The sequence below is a fragment of the Megachile rotundata genome, chromosome 1 (genome assembly GCF_050947335.1).
Source record: "Megachile rotundata isolate GNS110a chromosome 1, iyMegRotu1, whole genome shotgun sequence".
Lineage (NCBI taxonomy): Eukaryota > Metazoa > Arthropoda > Insecta > Hymenoptera > Megachilidae > Megachile > Megachile rotundata.
In genome coordinates this window covers 16,759,427-16,779,408 of record NC_134983.1, presented here as the reverse complement: position 1 = coordinate 16,779,408, position 19,982 = coordinate 16,759,427, and the positions used below count along the sequence as shown (strand labels likewise).

The window sequence follows — 19,982 nt, the reverse complement described above, 5'->3', positions numbered from 1 at the left end:
TCGATAAACCTTCATAAAAAAGATACTCGCAAATATACTCACTATTTGAAACTACGATGAGTAAGAGAGCGGAGACACCTGTGATCGAGTGGCTACAGATCAACGTGATCTTTCGACCGAGTTTGTTCATTGCCCACCAAGCGACGAAGTTGCCAGGTATCTGAATAGCACCGGAAACGGTGAAATTGATAAAAATGTTTCCACCGACTTGTCCTATGTACTGCGACATTCCGAATAGGCCCATGCCGCAGACTATCCAGTTGAAAAAGATCGACAGCGATTTTATCCTCATGTTGGGAGTGCGGAACAGGTCTATGAAGGATGCTTTGTGATCTAAATCCGATCTCTTGGAGTTCTGCGGAAATAATTGAGGAATGATAGATATCACAATGTAATTTAATACGTCATCACAGATGGTTAATAAGTGACATCGATTAATACGACATCACAAAGTAAATAGAGTAAATGTAGTAAATTATTTGTTTTAAAAACGTTGTGTTTATTAAAAATTGTAACTGTACAACCTTAAATTGTACAACCTTGTAAAAGTTAATTAAGCAGCAGGATTTCTTAAAATTCTTTAAACTTTACCTGATGTAGGCAGTGTTGTCTGACCAACTCTGGAATGTCTTTATTTTGTATATTGTTAATGTTGGCCGCTTTTTGGAGAATCTTGCAAGCCGCACGCTGTTTCCCAAATGCGAGCAACCATCTTGGTGATTCGGGAACGATCCACCAATAACTTAGAAGGATGATAGAGGGAAGCGTGATAGCCATCTGAAGATGTTGCCAATGGCGGAACAAAAATGCGAGTCCAGCCAACGACACGTGGCCTAAGCTGAATGGAATTTGGTACAGTACTGTTATGGCTGCTCGCCATTTTGTACCAACTATTTCCATACCTAGATTTCAGAAAATTGTTAAATATATTTCCCACAAAAGTAGAATTTTAAAACTTTCTTATTTGTGAACATTATTTTCTTAAGAACAGAAGACCATGTTTTATTAAATGTAACGTAGTATCATGATTCTTTATGTGTTACAAAAGTTTGTAGAGTTCAAAAGCAATTAGATTCATCAATCTAACTCTTCTTCTAAGAATCTAGGATTCTGTACATATAGTTCAACTTTTCAATGAAACAAAATTAATAGATTTCAATTTTATGAATAATTCTTGGGCTTGTATTCAACGTTTCTAAGACGACATTTTAATATTATAACTATTTCGAAAGCTTCTGATATTTTAGTAAGCTATCAGAATACTTCTGGTAAATGTTCAAGATAAATAATTTATTTATTGGTAAATAAGGAAACTTATGCAGTGGTAAATGGTACAAGTACTTACAAATAACGTAACTAGTAACCATTGTACCTCCAGTAGCCAAAGCGCTAATTAATTTCATTAACAAGAGTGCCGGAAACCACGGCACAACAGCGCATCCGATACCGGAAACCAGTTGAAGAACTACGGATATCATCAATGGCATCTTTCTGCCGTACCTGACGTAACAGTTCACAAGATTTAACTATACTCGATGTTAAATTCATACATTTCATAAATTAACGAGAACACGAAAGATAGTATTTTACCTATCTGCTAAATTGCCGAATATAATATTGCCCAGAAGTACGCCGAACATCAAAATTGATTGTTGGATATTGGCGTAATGTGTTCGACTGCATACTAAATTCCACTGAAATAACATGATTACGATCATCAAATGCTTTGCACAAATTAATAGTAAATGCTATTACAACAAGAAACAAATCAGAACATTTCGTTGTTATCTTAACAAATTTTTATACTATGACCATGCATCTAGTTATAAATAAAAACAATTATGATGTATATGTGCAAGTATAAAATTTGTTTTTCAAATAAATATACACTATTTCTGAATATTTTCAAAGTTTTCGAACTTCGATACTTTTAAAAATTACAAATCTGAGTTACTATCGGATATGTGAATTACGACGGGATCAAACGAAAGAAACATAAATTTCTTAATAAATATTCAGTCGTATTGCTTCTAAATATTTTTGACTGTTAGCAGTGACAATAGTCATTAATTATAGCACGCTCTATTGCTATTAGTAATATTTCATGGGATTTATAGATTTGACAATTTTTTAACTACGTCATCAAAAGAGGTGTTCTTCAAACATTTTAGTAACTTTTAATTTAGAGTTGTACAAGATTTTATGACATTTTGTCAAGAATATACATTTACTAAGTTCATTGAGTTGCACAAAATTTTAGTACGTCCTCTATGACGTTTGATCAAGAATATTTATTAAGTTCATTGAGTTGTACAAAATTTTAGTAAGTCCCCTATGACGTTTGATCAAGAATATTTATTAAGTTCATTGAGTTGTACAAAATTTTAGTAAGTCTCGTATGACGTTTGATCAAGAATATTTATTAAGTTCATTGAGTTGTACAAAATTTTAGTAAGTCTCGTATGACGTTTGATCAAGAATATTTATTAAGTTCATTGAATTGTACAAAATTTTAGTAAGTCTCGTATGACGTTTGATTAAGAATATACATTTATTGAGTTCATTGAGTTGCACAAAATTTTAGTAAGTCCTGTATGACGTTTGATCAAGAATATTTACTAAGTTCATTGAGTTGCACAAAATTTTAGTACGTCCTCTATGACGTTTGATCAAGAATATTTATTAAGTTCATTGAGTTGCACAAAATTTTAGTACGTCCTCTATGACGTTTGATCAAGAATATTTATTAAGTTCATTGAGTTGCACAAAATTTTAGTACGTCCTCTATGACGTTTGATCAAGAATATACATTTATTGAGTTCATTGAGTTGTACAAAATTTTAGTAAGGCCCCTATGACGTTTGATCAAGAATATTTATTAAGTTCATTGAGTTGTACAAAATTTTAGTAAGTCCCCTATGACGTTTGATTAAGAATATTTACTAAGTTCATTGAGTTGCACAAAATTTTAGTAAGTACCTTACGACATTTTATAAAGAAATTTATTAAGTAATTTTCGTTTCTTCCAACAAGGCCCACCATGTACATCCAATTTGCGCTAACAGAACGACAGCTATAGGGAAGCATAGTGAAACTTTCGTTCACATTCAATCATTTACATCATACGTTACGCATTACAATACAATCCCGCGGGTCAAAGTGCGCCAACAAATACTAAACTACAATCACTAATAAAACATACTGACCGAACATTTCCACTTACCCAAGCGACACGCTTCGTTAAACGTCTAAATCGGTTTCATTATTCGTTTAACATCCGACTCATCGTTTCATGTCTCCATTCGAGAAAAACGTAAACGCACGCACTACACGTACGCGTCACATTTTATTTTTATAAACAGAAAGTATTAAGCAAAAAATCATTTAAAAATAATCTATTTAACTCCGCCGCTGGAATTTAAAGCATCGATTACCGACGCTTCCGCTCGATCCACGAGCAAAGAAGAAAGAAAATCGAACGGGGACAAATTTTTGACACTTACCTGAGATATTATGGTCTCGGTGAACATACTCCTGTCGTATTCCCACTCCGTACATTGTGCCAATGTTCCATTGACATTGACTATGCACTGATCTGACGTTTCTGAACGAGCTGGCGAGGTGCAGTTGTAGTCCTGGTGTGGCGCCGTGAAGACGATCGCGAGCTGGTGCCAAGCTATTGGGAATTTAACCAACGAAATTGCCAGACAGACGTAAATCTGCCATCTGCCAAGATTCCCGATAGCTTCTTGCACGGCATCGACCTCATTGCCATTGTCGACTACTTCCTCCTTCCCGTTTGAGACTTGCTTGCCATTCACTTCCGCTGCAAAAACAGCACTTCGTTAATTCTTCTTAATACTAAAAGGTTTGGCTGTAGGAAAGTGGTGGATCTTATAGATTGTTTTAACCCCTTCTCATGCCATTTATTTATCAGATGCGTCAGTCAAGACTAACTATTGAAACGAACAAAGAAAATTAAAATGTGAATATTTTATATTCAAGGATCCTTGATAATGCAACTTATGGACGGATCTGAATTTCAAGTTAAAGAGTGTTCAAAATTTGAGTAAGGTTTGTCACATTTTCGTTGTAAGTGCGTCACGAGTGAGACTCGTCAAAGCACGGAAACTTGTGAAAGATTTCGAAATTTATGCATTTATATTTTTAACAAATGTCTACAAGATTTTTAGCCCTTAAATGTGTCTACAAACTCCTAAACTGTGAATCTCTTTACCAAATCTCCAAATCGTAAGGTCCGTAGATCTCCAAATCATTAGGTTCCAAGAACTTTTACAAATTTTCAAAGCTCCGACTCCTTAACACAGTGACTGCCACGTCATCCATATATGAGTGACACTTCAGTTGCTAAACTGATCTAGCATGAGTATTATTAAACATTTGTTCACTTTCCTCATCAAAAATTCTTGTATAAATTCCATAGATCTATGGAAAATAAATGTAACGAGATACTGTGAAAATATTTGGTAAAATTTATTAAAAATTAAAACACTACTGGATGCATTTTTCAATTGTTTCAGTCAATGTGTTAAATCATTGTAAAGGTAAGGGATTTATCTTTGAATCATTGAAAATCATTGTAAAGGTTGTTACCTTTGTAAGAACTCTATAACGTTCGTACACACGTTAAAAACATATTGTATAAAAATAATGATAATGACATTGATAATACTGTTATGTGCCATTTTATGCAAATAAGAGGCCACTTTTTTTAACCGGAACGTTTTGCATTTGCAAAACAGTATCGCAATGAATAATTGTTGCTGTTTGCTTGATCTTTCTACGGTATAATAGACATGCATAAACAGGATTATACACGCACGTGTATGTAATTATACACGTGCGATTGTATTTTTGAATATGGATTCACGCGAGTGGTAATACTTGTACTTAGCATTGTAGATTGTCTGTAACCTTCTCACAATGTGTTAGACGTAGCAATAACTTTATCAGGCGGACACTTTGATTTGCGATTATCGATGGTCGCATGGCCGTCTAATCTCAAAGTAAGTACGAAGTGTAACTTTTTTATGATGGAAAATTTGGGAATTTGGGAATTGAAGAATTGATGAACTTCGAAATTTGGGAATTTTGGGATTTGGGGATTTTGGGATTTGGGGATTTGGGGATTTTGGGATTTGGGGATTTGGGGATTTGGGGATTTGGGGATTTGGGGATTTGGGGATTTGGGGATTTCGGGATTTGGGGATTTGGGGATTTGGAGATTTGGAGATTTGGGGATTTGGAGATTTGGGAATTTGGGGATTCGGGGATTTGGAGATTTGGAGATTTAGGGATTTGAAAATTTGGGGATTTTGGAATTTAGGAGTTTGGGGATTTGGAAATTTGGGGATTTTGAGATTTAGGAATTTGGGTATTTGGGGATTTGGAGATTTGGGTATTTGGGGATTTGGAGATTTGGGAATTTGGAGATTTAGGAATTTGGGGATTTGGGGATTTGGGGATTTGGGGATTTGGAGATTTGGGAATTTGGAGATTTGGGGATTTGGGGATTTGGGGATTTGGAGATTTGGGAATGTGGAGATTTGGGGATTGGGGGATTTGGAAATTTGGGGATTTTGGGATTTAGAAATTTGGGGATTTGAGGATTTAGGAATTGGAAAATTCCATAATTTAGGGATTTGGAGACTTGAGAATCTGGAAATTTAGTAATTTGGTAATTCATTGTTTTAGAAATTTGGAAATTTGGAAATGTAGGGATTTGGAGGTTTGAAAATTTGGTAATTTAGGGATTTGAAAATTTAAGAATTTCAAAATTTGCATCACCGATGAATTGAAATTTCGGGATATAGAAATTCAGGAATTGGAAAATTCGCAAAAGAAATTACGAAATACAAAAATTTCCAAGTTGTAAAAATTCGAAAGCTCCAATTCCCAATGTTGTAAATCTAAAAAATTTCAGAATGTAAGAACTTAAGTCTTCTCATTGTTCACAATTAAGAAGATCTCAACGTGAGTCCTTTTTTCAACACACGTTTCAATTGTATCTACTTCGTACTTTGCCGAAGATTAACTGTATTAACCCGCCTGATAACAGGTTATAAAAAATGTTTAACTCTTCAAAGATTTTCAAACAACACCGTAATTAAGTGCGTCGCGTAGCTGAGAATTTTGCATTGCATTTGCTGTCACAAGTCTAACTGAACACGATTCTTACCTTTCTTCACTTCGCGTATGATTTCGTTGTACAATTTTTTGAGAATCGAACTGTTTCGATTATTTTCGTCTGCATAATATTCGGCAATATTTTTCGTTAATTTCGTATTCATTGTTTCACGAGAATTCATGTCTAAATGACTAATAACACAGAGTACGTATTTTTTCGTACGAAACGTCGAAACAACACTAAAGTGAAAGATAAAAACACCATATTTACATAGTGCGTTATTATCGAACTGTCAGATATGTTACTTATAATACTTGTGACTTATGACTCATATTAAATTAGTACGAATTGTAATTTATGATAGAAGCTTAATTATTTTATTTTTTCAAGTGTCAATTGTCTCCTTTATCTTCGATGTTTTTTTTTTTTAATTAACAGAGGAATATAAATTATTGTACATATTTGTAATTTGTTTTACAATTTGAAGAAAAGTGAGTTAAGTACTTTTTTACTAGAAATGTATGAAAAGAAAAATATTTGTACTATTTGTTAGATTATCTGTTAGAAGTACATTGAACCTATCCTCGAATGATTCAGAGTTTAACTTCTTTTTATCTATTAAACTGCATACGAAAATGTTAATAATTTGCATGCAAATTTTTGAAAATTACATTTATATGATACGGTATCAGCTCTTAAATTATTTATAATAAAAGATAAAAAACATTCGTGTCCAACAAAGATGTTAATTGTATCGCTGTAATTAATGCTTTATTTATTGTTAAATATGAAACAAATTTGTTTCTGTAATTAGTATTGCAAAACATTGATGTTTAAACTTTGGAGTCAAAATATTCGCTTATCAGTACGATGTTTGGAAGAATTTTACCCATTGCGAAATAATTAAATTTTCGATAACGTTTTGTTTATTGTTGCATAATTTGTTATACAAAAAATTGAATTGATAAAATCGAATGCAAATTTATATTTCTTCATAATCGCATTTCTAAAATTTTAACTGTTAAACATTACTAATGTATCAAATAAAACGATTCAATTATGATTATTTTTTAAAACAATAATTTAATTTAAACTAGTTTTAAATGGTTTTTATGAATTTAAAAAATAAATTCTGAACAGAATCATTTAGATGATTATAAAAAAGGAACATTATTAAAAATCGATTTGTATTTTCTAAAGTTTCTGTAACATCCTTAAAAATCAATATTTAATATTTCGCATGATTTGAAAGGACTCGTAAGGAATCTGTGAATCAATTAAAACGTGTTAATGAATAATTAACCGGTAACGATCATTTTTCTCGGCGATACGTCAGCAATCGTGGCTGTGGAAATATTAAATTACTTGGACAAGTGGCAAAGATAATTGAACACAATGAAAATGCTGAACGTTATTAAATATGGTGAACACAAATAGAGATTCATCGATGGAAAACACACATCGAACGTAACAACGGAGGTTAACTCGATTCAGCAATTAACAAAGTGGAAGATTGCGATTAATTGTCACTTTAATGATTTTGACCTTTTCCGTGCACTCTTCGAACTAATGAATTAGTGAATTGCAAAATTGTTTATCAATTTGTGGTTTCGAGTCGATTCTTCACAATTGTAGTCACTTATTATACATAATTATCTGTCATTTATTTGGGGATTTGGAGATTTGGGGATTTGGGGATTTGGGGATTTGAGAATTTGGGAATTTGAGGATTTGGAGATTTGAGGATTTGGAGATTTGGGGATTTGGATATTTGGGGTATTCATTTATTTAACAATTCAAAAATCATGTTAATCGTGTTAATATTCATGTTAACGAAATTTATTTAAAAATTCAAAGATATTCGTGTTAACGAAATTTATTTAAAAATTCAAAGATATTCATGTTAACGAAATTTATTAAAAAATTCAAAGATATTCGTGTTAATAAAATTTATTAAAAAATTCAAAGATATTCATGTTAACGAAAATTCATTGAAAACGTTGACAGACGAATTTAATTAAAATTGTTTTTTTCGACATTCGTGATTCGTATGTGCAAAATATTATAGAACGCATTTTTGCTTTTCCTCGCTCGCTTTCCAAACACCGAGATAGCAGATAAAATACAATAAAATATTTCCTTCGTTGTACGAAATTGGCAAACTTGTTAATTCTTAGAAAAAACAGAATAAATCATGTACTTATCGAGGATGATATTGTGCTTCGTTTATCGCAGACAGTATTATGCTACCAAATTGCATTTGCTACGATTTATCTCTTTGTTTTTTTCTTTATTCTTCGTTTGATATTCATTTTTATTTCAATCATTTTTGATATTCTGTTTTACAATTTTATTCTACATCACACGTGTACTCGAATAAGTACAGTAGTTGCATTAGAAACATAACTTTAAAGATGGCGTCTGTCGGCCATGACCGAAACAATCCATTTACAAATTTATTAATATTGTTACTGTAATATTACTACTCTAACATTCAAGAGGCGACACTAGACAAGGAAACCCACTTCCTAAAGAGAGACAGAGGACACAACCAATTTAAATACCCAAATCAAAAGAATCGGGGGTGCATATGTGCACAGCGTAGAAGTATGGCGGTCGAAAAAGAATAGTTTAAACCTGCACATTCACCAGTAATTTATTTGTAATAAATATTTTGTCATATCTCTGTAACACATTCATCCGTAATTTCTTGTGATATATAGTCTTTCATTTTCTTAGAAGTTATTTGTAATAATCATTTCCGTAATACATATTCTTCAAATATATTTTGTAGAGTAATCATATTGGTATATTCTTTTCTTTTTCAACTTTTCAACGTCGTAAAATTGATGCAAATACTTCAAAAGACAATATTAGTAATAGACAGAAAATTGATTACAAATATACTCCAAATTATTAGAGGTTGATATGAAAGTAGATTTAAATTTCCCGCTCGTTTGTACAACTAATATAAAGGGTCCGCGTTTTCGAGAGATCAAAGGTGTCAACAGGTCGCCGCTGATTTACTCTGTATCAAAACGTTTTCTCGAAAAACTTTGAAACCATTTTTTCGTCATTTTTCGTAGTCGAAACTTTTGCGATCGTAAATCATTAACGCAAACAGTGAATTTTTTGAGTCAACGTTGTCTGACACTAAACCCCCGAGTTAATGCAACAAGAATCAAGGTCTACTATGTAACTCTTTGATCGTCTCTACGAAACTTTATACCGCATGTTTTATAACCAAGATTTTGCAATTTAATATCATCCAACATATTCGTAATTGTATGCACGTCGTTAATGAGACAACACGTACACGTCAAAGGATCCAGTGCTTTGTTTGATTTGCGATAAAGAATATTTAATTAATTACGTAAAACCAATGTTTCATACGTGCGTATGTGACGTGTTTTCAATGATGAAAACGCGCTTCTTCATCGAAACGAGCAAATTGTTCATAGTAAACTTGCGTAGAGAGATGCATATCTGAGGAGGTGTAATTCAATGAGGTTGTATTATATAAAACCATTTATTATGATATTAATTGTTTCATTGTGAAGTATCACGTAGTATGTCTGTATTACGTAGTACACATTATCCAATTACGGGAGTCAATTTGTTTAAAGGACTATTAATGCGATATCAGATTGAAAATGAACGTTTGATGCATATTCAGTGAAACTGAGTAATTAGTGACGGAGATTTGTTAGATGACCTTGCACGAGACTGTAGATGTGGGAAAATTGTGAAAAGTGCTAGATAGTCAGAACTTTGGTACAGTGCCTGATTTCTGTTAGTCATGAAAATTTGTAATTGGAATCTTGAAATTTCCAAGTTATCAAATTTTTTAATATTGGAAAATTTGTAACTGGAATCTTGAAATTTCCAAGTTATCAAATTTTTTAATGTTGGAAAATTTGTAACTGGAATCTTGAAATTTCCAAATTATCAAATTTTTTAATGTTGGAAAATTTGTAACTGGAATCTTGAAATTTCCAAGTTATCAAATTTTTTAATGTTGGAAAATTTTTAAATGCGAAGATAAGAAACTTTTGATCATTTAGATTGAAAACTGTAAATTTCTGAATTTCTACATCTCCAAATTTCTAAATTTCCAAACTTGATATTTTGCCAATTTTTACATGAATAATGTACACAATTATCTTCATTTAAATAACAGTTATACTCATCAATGAGTTATAAGCTTCGTACTTTGTAAGTACACGTAAAAAATTGTGTCTTAAATGATGTGAGCTAAATAATATTGATTAAACAAAATAGAAAGCGACAACCGAATCCTTGAAAACATGTAGATTAGTATCTCGGAAAAATGTGTATTTATTGATTCGCTCTACTTTTAGTCGCGACGGATACAATTAGAAAGCTAATTTTTGTTGCTTGTAAAATACATTGCGTACGGGAACAACCGGTTCTTGACAACAATTTATTCATCATAGTTTTTATATTTTTTTTATTTTTAAAGTAGCTACACCTACGCGAACTAATTTATCTGATTCGATAAACGCGTTGGTTTGAACTCAGCAAAATTACAGGAAATCGTGAGAATGATATTAACAATTTATAGCAGAAAATTCACGTCATTAATTATTAATGAAATTAAGAGAAAAATTACAGACAGACAAAATTCGATTAAATTAAATTATATGAAGCTTATATCTTCTTGTTTGCAATAGGAAGATTAACTAGAATATTATCAAATTCATCGCGTACTTTCAATAACAGTACTAATGTACAAGGTTATTTATCAAATAACGTTCAACTCTCGCATATCTACAAAATTATAAAAAAAAAATTAATCATTCATTTTCGTCCCCCTTCAATTGCAGTTTAGTCTACGTTTCTTCCATTATAACTAATTTTTTATCGCAATTTCCGTTAACGAATATAATGCATCGAACATAAAAGGAATGAAAAGAATCTTTCCCCTGCGGCGGAGATACCGTCCAGCATTGATTTACTTTTATCAACACTGAAGCTTAACGGTTCATTGTGGTAGCCGTCAATGAGATAACGGTCGAAGGAGGAAAAAAGTACTCGTAATTAAACAGTTGACTTTGGATCAATTACCGTAGTTATTACTCGGTGACGATCGCTACTGTCGTTGTACGTCGACGTCTTCTTACGCAACAAGAGGGTGTGCGTCGGAAAGAGAAACCCGATTGGCTGGTACACGTGGCGGGTTAATTGCAGTTACAATTCAATTTACGAGAATTTCATTGTAATTTCAAGAAATGTAATTTTGACTCTACTGCATATTCAAGTTAGGCTAATGTGGATGAAGTTGTGTCATGTATGACAGCGTCATCTGTTTTGTAGTTATTAAAAATCTTTTAAGAATCAGATATTCAATCATCTTTACTCGCATATTGTCCTGAAATATTTAGGTGTTGCGTACTTATTGTTAGATGACATACTTTAGGGGATGTAACGTTCTGAAGGACTCATGTCAAAGGAGAAGCTTCAACGAATAAATTGACGGAATTAAAAAAAAATATTTTAAAATAGCCCAATCCTTTATGGATAAAACAAACAAAAATTTAGTTAAATCACTTGAGTAGTTTCTGAGAAAAAAATTCGTAAGTGTAGCCTATTTTTGCAAAAATTGGAAACTTTGAAGGCTTGATATTTCTTGACATAATTGTATTTCTACCGATTATCCTGTACAGTTAATTTTCAATTATCGATTCAAATTTATTCTGCACAATCACTCATCACTGTCTTTCATTATTATGTTCAGAGAATATGTCATTTATGTAACATCAATGCACAAAAGTTAGACGTTTTTGCACATACGCACGTCACAAAAGAAACTAAACGTGACAAGTATTGCTTTGAAGTCGATGATAAGATGTAACAAAGGATTCTTTATATTAATGGTTATTAGTTTAAGTATACTTATATACACGTTTTTTGTAATATCTCTTTTAATAATATACTAAACTTTGCTACAGATTTAATTGGCATGTTGATTTATTTTTAAGTTAACATTGAATAATTTATATGAATACAAATAACATTGATACGCAAATAGTATAATATAGTATAGTAGTATAATAGCTCAATTCTGAATAAATATTTTTTTTACTGTCAACATCGTATGTGACAAAGCTCATTGCATTAATATATCACTCTATTTACCATCTCAATAACTACAAAAATAATTGCTCTGTCGAAAATTTTTGCTACAATGTAATCGCGTATGAAGTACACGCACGAATAAAGCGCATTATCCGAGCTGTTATATTAAACAAAGAATTTTATCCGGTTAAGAAATCGTCTGATATCAGTATACTCTAACGTCAACGTGAACTTGCATTTAATATTCATTCGTCTGCTGTGTAAATTGAACCGGTTGAACTTTCCTTCTTCGAACTTTGTTCGGGTCAAATTGAGCAAACTTCCCCGACGGGTGAGTCAGAGAGTTCGATAATTAAAATGCATCATCTAAAACACAATTTTCTCGTGCAATCTCATGTTAATATTCAGTGAAAAAATATTATTGTCAAATTGATATGTAACGAAACAATGACTCATGATTCTAAAGGTGTTTATCAAATTTTTACTGATTAAAACTGATTTGATAAAAATACTCGATGGTAAATACTGCTGTACAGTGGAATAGTAATAATTTTTTATTTTAGTGTTGAGATGGAATATATTTTTTAATAACAAGTGCTTAAATTTACATACGCGTTGTTAATTTCAGAAATTTGATGATTATCGATAACAGGTGCTCTTTTAACCTGTTACATCTGCTTTATTGACATTTATTCGTTACAATACAAGATTATGCAACGACAACGAATATATTAGAGTACATATTCGTTTTATTACCAGTAGCGTATTTAGGTAGTTATCACAAGAGGTGGACTGATATTTTTGATAAAAAATTATGGGAGTAAGTAAGAATAATCTGTAAAGAGTAGCAGTTCCTTATCGATAGTATCACTATTAATTTTTGTTATACATATAATCAATATAATCGATATAATCAATATAATCAATATAATCAGTATAATCAATATAATCAATATAATCAATATAATCAATATAATCAATATAATCAATATAATCAATATAATCAATATAATCAATATAATCAATACAATCAATATAATCAATATAATCAATATAATCAATATAATCAATATAATCAATATAATCAATACAATCAATATAATCGATATAATCAATACAATCAATATAGTCAATATAATCAATATAATCAATATAATCAATATAATCAATATAATCAATAAAATCCATATAATCCATATAATCAATATAATCAATATAATCAATATAATCAATATAATCAATATAATCAATATAATCAATATAATCAATATAATCAATATAATCAATATAATCAATATAATCCATATAATCAATATAATCCATATAATCAATATAATCCATATAATCCATATAATCAATATAATCAATATAATCAATATAATCAATAGAATTAATACAACCCACATGATCACTATAATCAATAATTCCTACGAAAAATTTCTCTACCTGTATGTATTCACAATGTATGTCTAACGAAAAGCTATTAAAGAAGAACTCGAGCAACATATTTATTTTATTAACTAAAATAAGCAGATACAGTTAAACGTCACAAAATTGAATGTACATGTAACAAGTTTGGATCATAACTAATTCTAACTGTAATATTTAGAATAATTGTCAGGAAACATGAATATGCTATCAATTATTCATAGGTTAATAACAAGGAAGTACTTGCAATGGCAAATGGTTACAAACAGTGCACCTCCGTGATCTTTCAAGATATCCATTTCATTAAACACGCAATTGCGGTTTTAATATAGTTTCATTTACTGTTGTTACACAATTCTTGTAACACTTGTTTCACGAACGGAACGTGCAGAAACAACTGAAAATGTCATACGCGTGTTGGAACTAAAAAAATTCGATTCAAGATCAAACGATGATAAATCAAAAATGAACTTTCTTTAATTATTAGAGTACGATGTGTTGTGATAAATATTTCGAGCAATAGTCTTGAGATCGTTACAATACATTCGAAATGTGATACAACAAATGTACATATAAGAGAAACAAAATTTTCAGTGAGATTTAAGGGCATATGTGTTGTACATCGTAATAGCTTATGCAAGAAAAATAAGAACACAATCGTTTCCATTCTTCTACTTGACTTCAATTACTCCGGCGTTTACGCGAATGAATTTACTTATCAGTAATTAAAATGTCGAATACTTCGTTATCTGTGAAAATATGACGTATGCAAAATTGCGGCTTACAAATTCGAGGAGGTGTTTAGTTAACTATGTAAGACGTTTTCATGCAAATTAGACGTCTTAGAATATATTGCGCGAATGGAACAATTCAACAGTTCAAAGAAGAAAAACATCAGTTTTCCTGTGGGATTTCCCTCATCGAAAATCTCATTAACACGAGGAAAAACGATAGAACCGCTTATAATATTGGAAAACACAGGAAGAAAATGAATTTTCATTAAGATCTATACGATTAATGTCTTTGTTTTTAAGCACATTACTATATAATGACTCGTTTCTTTCACAGATATTAAATTTTCGATTTTCCTACCTTGAATTCTCGTTGCTTTTTATATTTGACAAAGTAAATCGGTTTCTTTGTATTTCGAGAATAATTACATGATAATGGCATTCTTCGCACGTATCATTACATGCATTCTAGTCTGCGAATGTAGGTGCAACCATGTTACAAATATCAATGTACATATTATGAATATGTACATAGATATACAGAGTGATCAACAACTTTGATCATGAATATCTTCGTCATCTAGTTATGGAAAAATTTGATCTCGCAAAATGTTTATGATATATCCTATTTTGCATGATCTTTCTTGGTGAAATATCATATTTTACTTATCTTTTTATTTTTAGTCAAATATATTTTATGATGCATCCTGATATTTTGCTTGATCCTTTTGTTCTTGGTAAAACATCATATTTTGCATATTTTTTTATTCTTAATAAAATATCATATTTTATGATACATCCTGATATTTTGCATATCTTTTTATTCTTAATAAAATATATTTTATGATACATCCTGATATTTTGCATATCTTTTTATTTTTAATAAAATATCATGATATCTTGCATATGTTTATATTCTTAGTAAAATATCATGATATTTTGCATATCTTTTTATTCTTAATAAAATATATTTTATGATACATCCTGATATTTTGCATATTTTTTTATTTTTAATAAAATATCATGATATCTTGCATATATTTATATTCTTAGTAAAATATCATAATATTTTGCTTATCTTTTTATTCTCAGTAAAATATATTCTGCATGACATTCTATTTTTACCAAAATATTTAAACACTTGAAATATTTAAACTCTCTTGCAAGTTCAAGTCAAATAGCATATCATTAAAAGAAATTACGAAAACCGTTTACTTAAGCAACAATTACAGCTTCTGACCTAATTTTCAGAAACAAATTTTTCATATTTCAGAATATAACGAAATTCAAGGTAAGCCAGGTGGTAGTTGCATTTATCTACAATCGTTAACGCAGAAAATATAGTTTTTGTAGAAAAATATAGTTTTTCTAAACAGTATCAGTTGAAAGATATAATTACACAGGACATTAATAAATTACGAAAACTAATATGTTATAGAGTAACCTAACAAACCACTTCGGTCTGTAACTTTCTGACGCTAATATGCTTAAATGTCAGCCTTCGAACGTGAAATGGCGTCACTAATTTCGACGTGGAAATGAAATTACAGTTTCTTTTACCGTGTACAAACAGTTGATCGGCATACAAGTAGCAGACTCGCGTTTTCCCTTCAATCACCGAGCAATGTCTTTTTGCTCCAAAATTGCCTCCCGGGAGGGGGAAAAAAATGAGAACAAGATTCTTCGGTAATGCGTTCGTACCATTTGATCCTTTATTACGTTTAAGTATACCAAGTGACGAGGAAACCAGTTTCATACAAAAAACCGATCGACGGGTTCATGTGAACCGTAAAATGGTACGGTAACCTCGAGACAGTGGAAACCAGCCTTCGTGCGTGCAACTTCGTCCACCTTCTTGGGAGACTCGAATGATCTACGTATATCGCCAGTCTTTCTAGATCGATGGCATCGTTTTAATAGCGAACCAAGAAATCGTTCTTATGCGAGAAATGCATCGCGTTCGAGGGCGTTGTCTTTCGCGCGAATAAATTTCGTGCCCGAGGACAAACAATCCCTGAGGCTAGTCTGATAGAATTGCAAAAGCAACCTACTTTGAGTTTTATAAGCGCGAAAATACGTACGTGAAAATTATTGCAAGAGTAACCAGGTCATCTTTCAATTAGCATCGAGGCTTGCCTTCGGGCTTTTAGGGGCTTTTTTGGTTTTCAGGATTCTAATCGATCGAGGTTCTCTTAGATTAAAATTTAGAACGATTTATTTTATGTAGCAATAGTATTAAAATTTTCAAGTTCAGTTTGGTTATATCGAAGAGCGACGAATCTCCAATTAGTGGATTTAGCGAAATGGTTTCATCTTGTTTAATGAAAAATTGAAATTATTGCAAGACTAACCAGGTCATCTTTCAATTAGCATCGAGGCTAGCCTTCGGGCGTTTAGGGGCTGTTTTCAGGATTCTAATCAATCGAGGTTCTCTTGGATTAAAATTTAGAACGATTTATTTTACGTAGCAGTAGCATTAAAATTTTCAAGTTCAGTTTGGTTATATCGAAGAGCGACGAATCTCCAATTAGTGGATTTAGCGAAATAGTTTCATATTGTTTAAGAAATGTTTAGTATCTTTTAAGTTCAATGCTACATAATGAGTAAGTACGAAATAAATTAACATACCATAACTGTTGTTTTGCGTATTCTTCATATCACTGTCTGGCTGTGCGGCTATTTTGTTTCTTTGCGATACGTTCACTTTTTATGTTCGTTAATGTGTTATCTGTAACATACGAACGGTGGATATTCATGAATTTTCGTCTCAATAAAAATTTGTTAGTGTCGGTTTTAATAGTTTATCGATTTGATGATGATCAATGGTTAATTTATCGATTTATCATATTAACGAGAAGGAAACTGACTTCATGGTTAAAATCTCTGCGACTGTAAGGGAAAAAATGAAGTCTAAGTTTATTGCAAATAACAAGTTATCGTCCTTCGTTCGTGCAAAAAGTTAATTATCTTTTATCGATTCATCGAAGAAAATGGTAATCAGCTATTTTTTCTTTCAATTTCAAAATATCCTGTAGTTCTAGGAAAACAGATTATGAGAAAATCTACTTGTCTATGACTTTGTTTGTGAAACCTCGTTAATTGAGGTGATTAAGTTGGTCAAAGAATAAAGTTAACACATTTTCGTATTATATATTTATTATATCAATAAGATATGTTATTTCTGTATGCAATAATCGTAAATGTGAAAGATGCAAAATCAATATTTATCAAAGGTGCATAAATTAAGGAAAAATGTTTGCAACGAGAATTACATTAAGAGCAAACTATACTTTTGTATACACTATTTTTTATTGATGGTGCAAAGTGCTGAAGATACAAAAAGAAATCACGTGCCCACGAAAGAAGAGCACTGAACCTCCCAAACATACGCGTTATCAAATAAACTAAACCAGTGCAGTAGGTCTGAGTTAAATCGAGATAAAGGAAATTCCATATTACACCAAATCTGAGTTAACCCGAATTAAGTCGTCAGCAGTTAACCAATCCATCATTTTCCACCGTATTATCTCTACTTCATTCTTTCTTATCTGATGATTGCATTTGTCCAAAAAATTCAACCAAGATAGAAAAACAAGGTAGTTATTATATAAAACTGAAATTCATAATATCTGTAAGCGCAGTTCGATAAAAGAAATTGGAAGAATTTGATCAATATTAATATAATTCTGCAGCGTTTCAAATTTAAAGACCAATTCGAGATACGACAGTCAAATAAGGATAAACGGTGAGAAACGTCAAAACACGTTAAGAGCGCGCCATATTCTTAGAACGAGGGATGTGTTGATTGTTTTCGACGCCGAACGTTTCGCAACGCAAATGTTACCTCGTTAAACGCCCATGAATCTTCGATCGAACGTAATCGAACGTCGCACGATTACCAAACTGCAGAAACATTGATTACAGACGTTCGAAGTGTCTCCATTTAGCCCGAAGAATCGGGACAATGCGAGTCTCGTTAGAAGGCCAGAATGCTATTGACCTGCATGTGACAGGGGGAAAGGGAAAGCAAAAAGAAAAACGATTAAAGTAGCTACACGGTGAGCAAAGAAAATCGCGAACATCCACGATTCGAGGTGTCCGCGATTATTACCGCGGTCGATTACTATTATACGAGATGCGCAAGGATGATAATTACGCGATTACATGTCGCTACTTGGAATCCTACGAATGGCGTTCACGCACAATTATTGTCGATAGTTTGCGATTTTTCTCAGACGAAGTAATGCCGATTCTTTGGCGTATAAAACCTTGCAGTCGTGCGACCGGCATGCGAAACTAATTGCAAGCGTTTTTGCGATTAGATACAGAATTGATGCTGGCGCCAACCCTGTGCACTTGAATATTTCTGCTGCAGGTGGCGATTTTAGTACTTTTTGGTTTAAGTCTAATTCTCTTAAAGTTGTCAATTTTTATATTATTAATTATTGGTATAGTTTCGCTGTGTTTATATGTATATTTATATTATTATATACCGTATAGTGTAACATACGTGTAGGAGATGTAGAATACTGTATACGTGTCACATATGACACGTATGATACACATATATGTGATAAATGTCACACAGTACACAGTGTTCTATGTTACACAGAATGTATGTAACATATAACACTGTCTACTGTGTGACATTTATAACACTGTATGATGTATAACATGTGTAGATACTGTATACGTGTCACATATGTAATACTGTATACTGTATGACATTTATAACATTCTAAACTGTGTTAACATGTATAACACTGTATTCTGTGTAACATCTAACATTGTCTACTGTGCGACATTTATAACACTGTATGATGTATAACATGTGTAGATACTGTATACGTGTCACATATGTAATACTGTATACTGTATGACATTTATAACATTCTAAACTGTGTTAACATGTATAACACTGTATTCTGTGTAACATCTAACATTGTCTACTGTGTGACATTTATAACACTGTATGATGTATAACATGTGTAGATACTGTGTACTGTGTCACATATGTAACACTGTATACTGTATGACATTTATAACATTCTATGCTGTGTAACATGTATAACACAGTATTCTGTATAACATATAACACTGTGTACTGTGTGACATTTATAACACTGTATGATGTATAACATGTATAGATACTGTGTCACATATGTAATACTGCATATTGTATGACATTTATAACATTCTATACTGTGTTAACATGTATAACACACGGTAGTCATATTTAATTATAAAATTCCTTGTTTCGAATTACTTTTATTAAATCAAATGGGTGAGTCTTTTAAGTGCGAAAGTTTAACACTAAAGCTACCATAAGATATCATTTGACTATTCCACAAGATGTTTACTTCAAGTTACAAAGTTTGTTAAGGTGTTCTTTTAAGTCCTTGCTGATTTTTATTGAAACAATGAATTAATGTGTATATTCATTTATGTTTTATCCTTTGTCCATATATTTTTCGACTGCATTTTTGAAGTGCAAGTGTAATTACACGTCAGTATAAACTATGAAGTAAGGTTTTTAGTATGAGTGGTGAAATAAGTTTAACTCTGAATATTTATCA

The 19,982-nt window shown here is 31.6% G+C and overlaps 2 protein-coding genes across 5 annotated transcripts in view; one reads left to right on the top strand and one right to left on the bottom strand.

The window, feature by feature from the left end:
• The window catches only part of LOC105663659 (uncharacterized), a 48,740-nt gene that overhangs the window by 3,819 nt on the left and 24,939 nt on the right, over window positions 1–19,982 (top strand). The gene's annotated exons all lie outside the window — the stretch shown is intronic.
• LOC100878468 (organic cation transporter protein) overlaps window positions 1–19,982 on the bottom strand; it is a 31,153-nt gene that overhangs the window by 3,076 nt on the left and 8,095 nt on the right. For 2 of the 3 annotated variants that reach the window (XM_012294083.2, XM_012294084.2), the window contains exons 2-7: window positions 17,035–17,134; window positions 3,504–3,826; window positions 1,591–1,694; window positions 1,346–1,500; window positions 592–902; window positions 43–355 (exon numbers count right to left, since the gene is read on the bottom strand). In XM_012294083.2, coding sequence (XP_012149473.1) covers window positions 43–355; window positions 592–902; window positions 1,346–1,500; window positions 1,591–1,694; window positions 3,504–3,826; window positions 17,035–17,062 — 1,234 coding nt within the window. In that variant the 5' untranslated portion in view covers window positions 17,063–17,134. Of the gene's footprint in view, window positions 1–42; window positions 356–591; window positions 903–1,345; window positions 1,501–1,590; window positions 1,695–3,503; window positions 3,827–17,034; window positions 17,135–18,250; window positions 18,275–19,982 lie in introns of those variants that run through there. The other variant, XM_076539106.1, reaches the window with a different exon arrangement.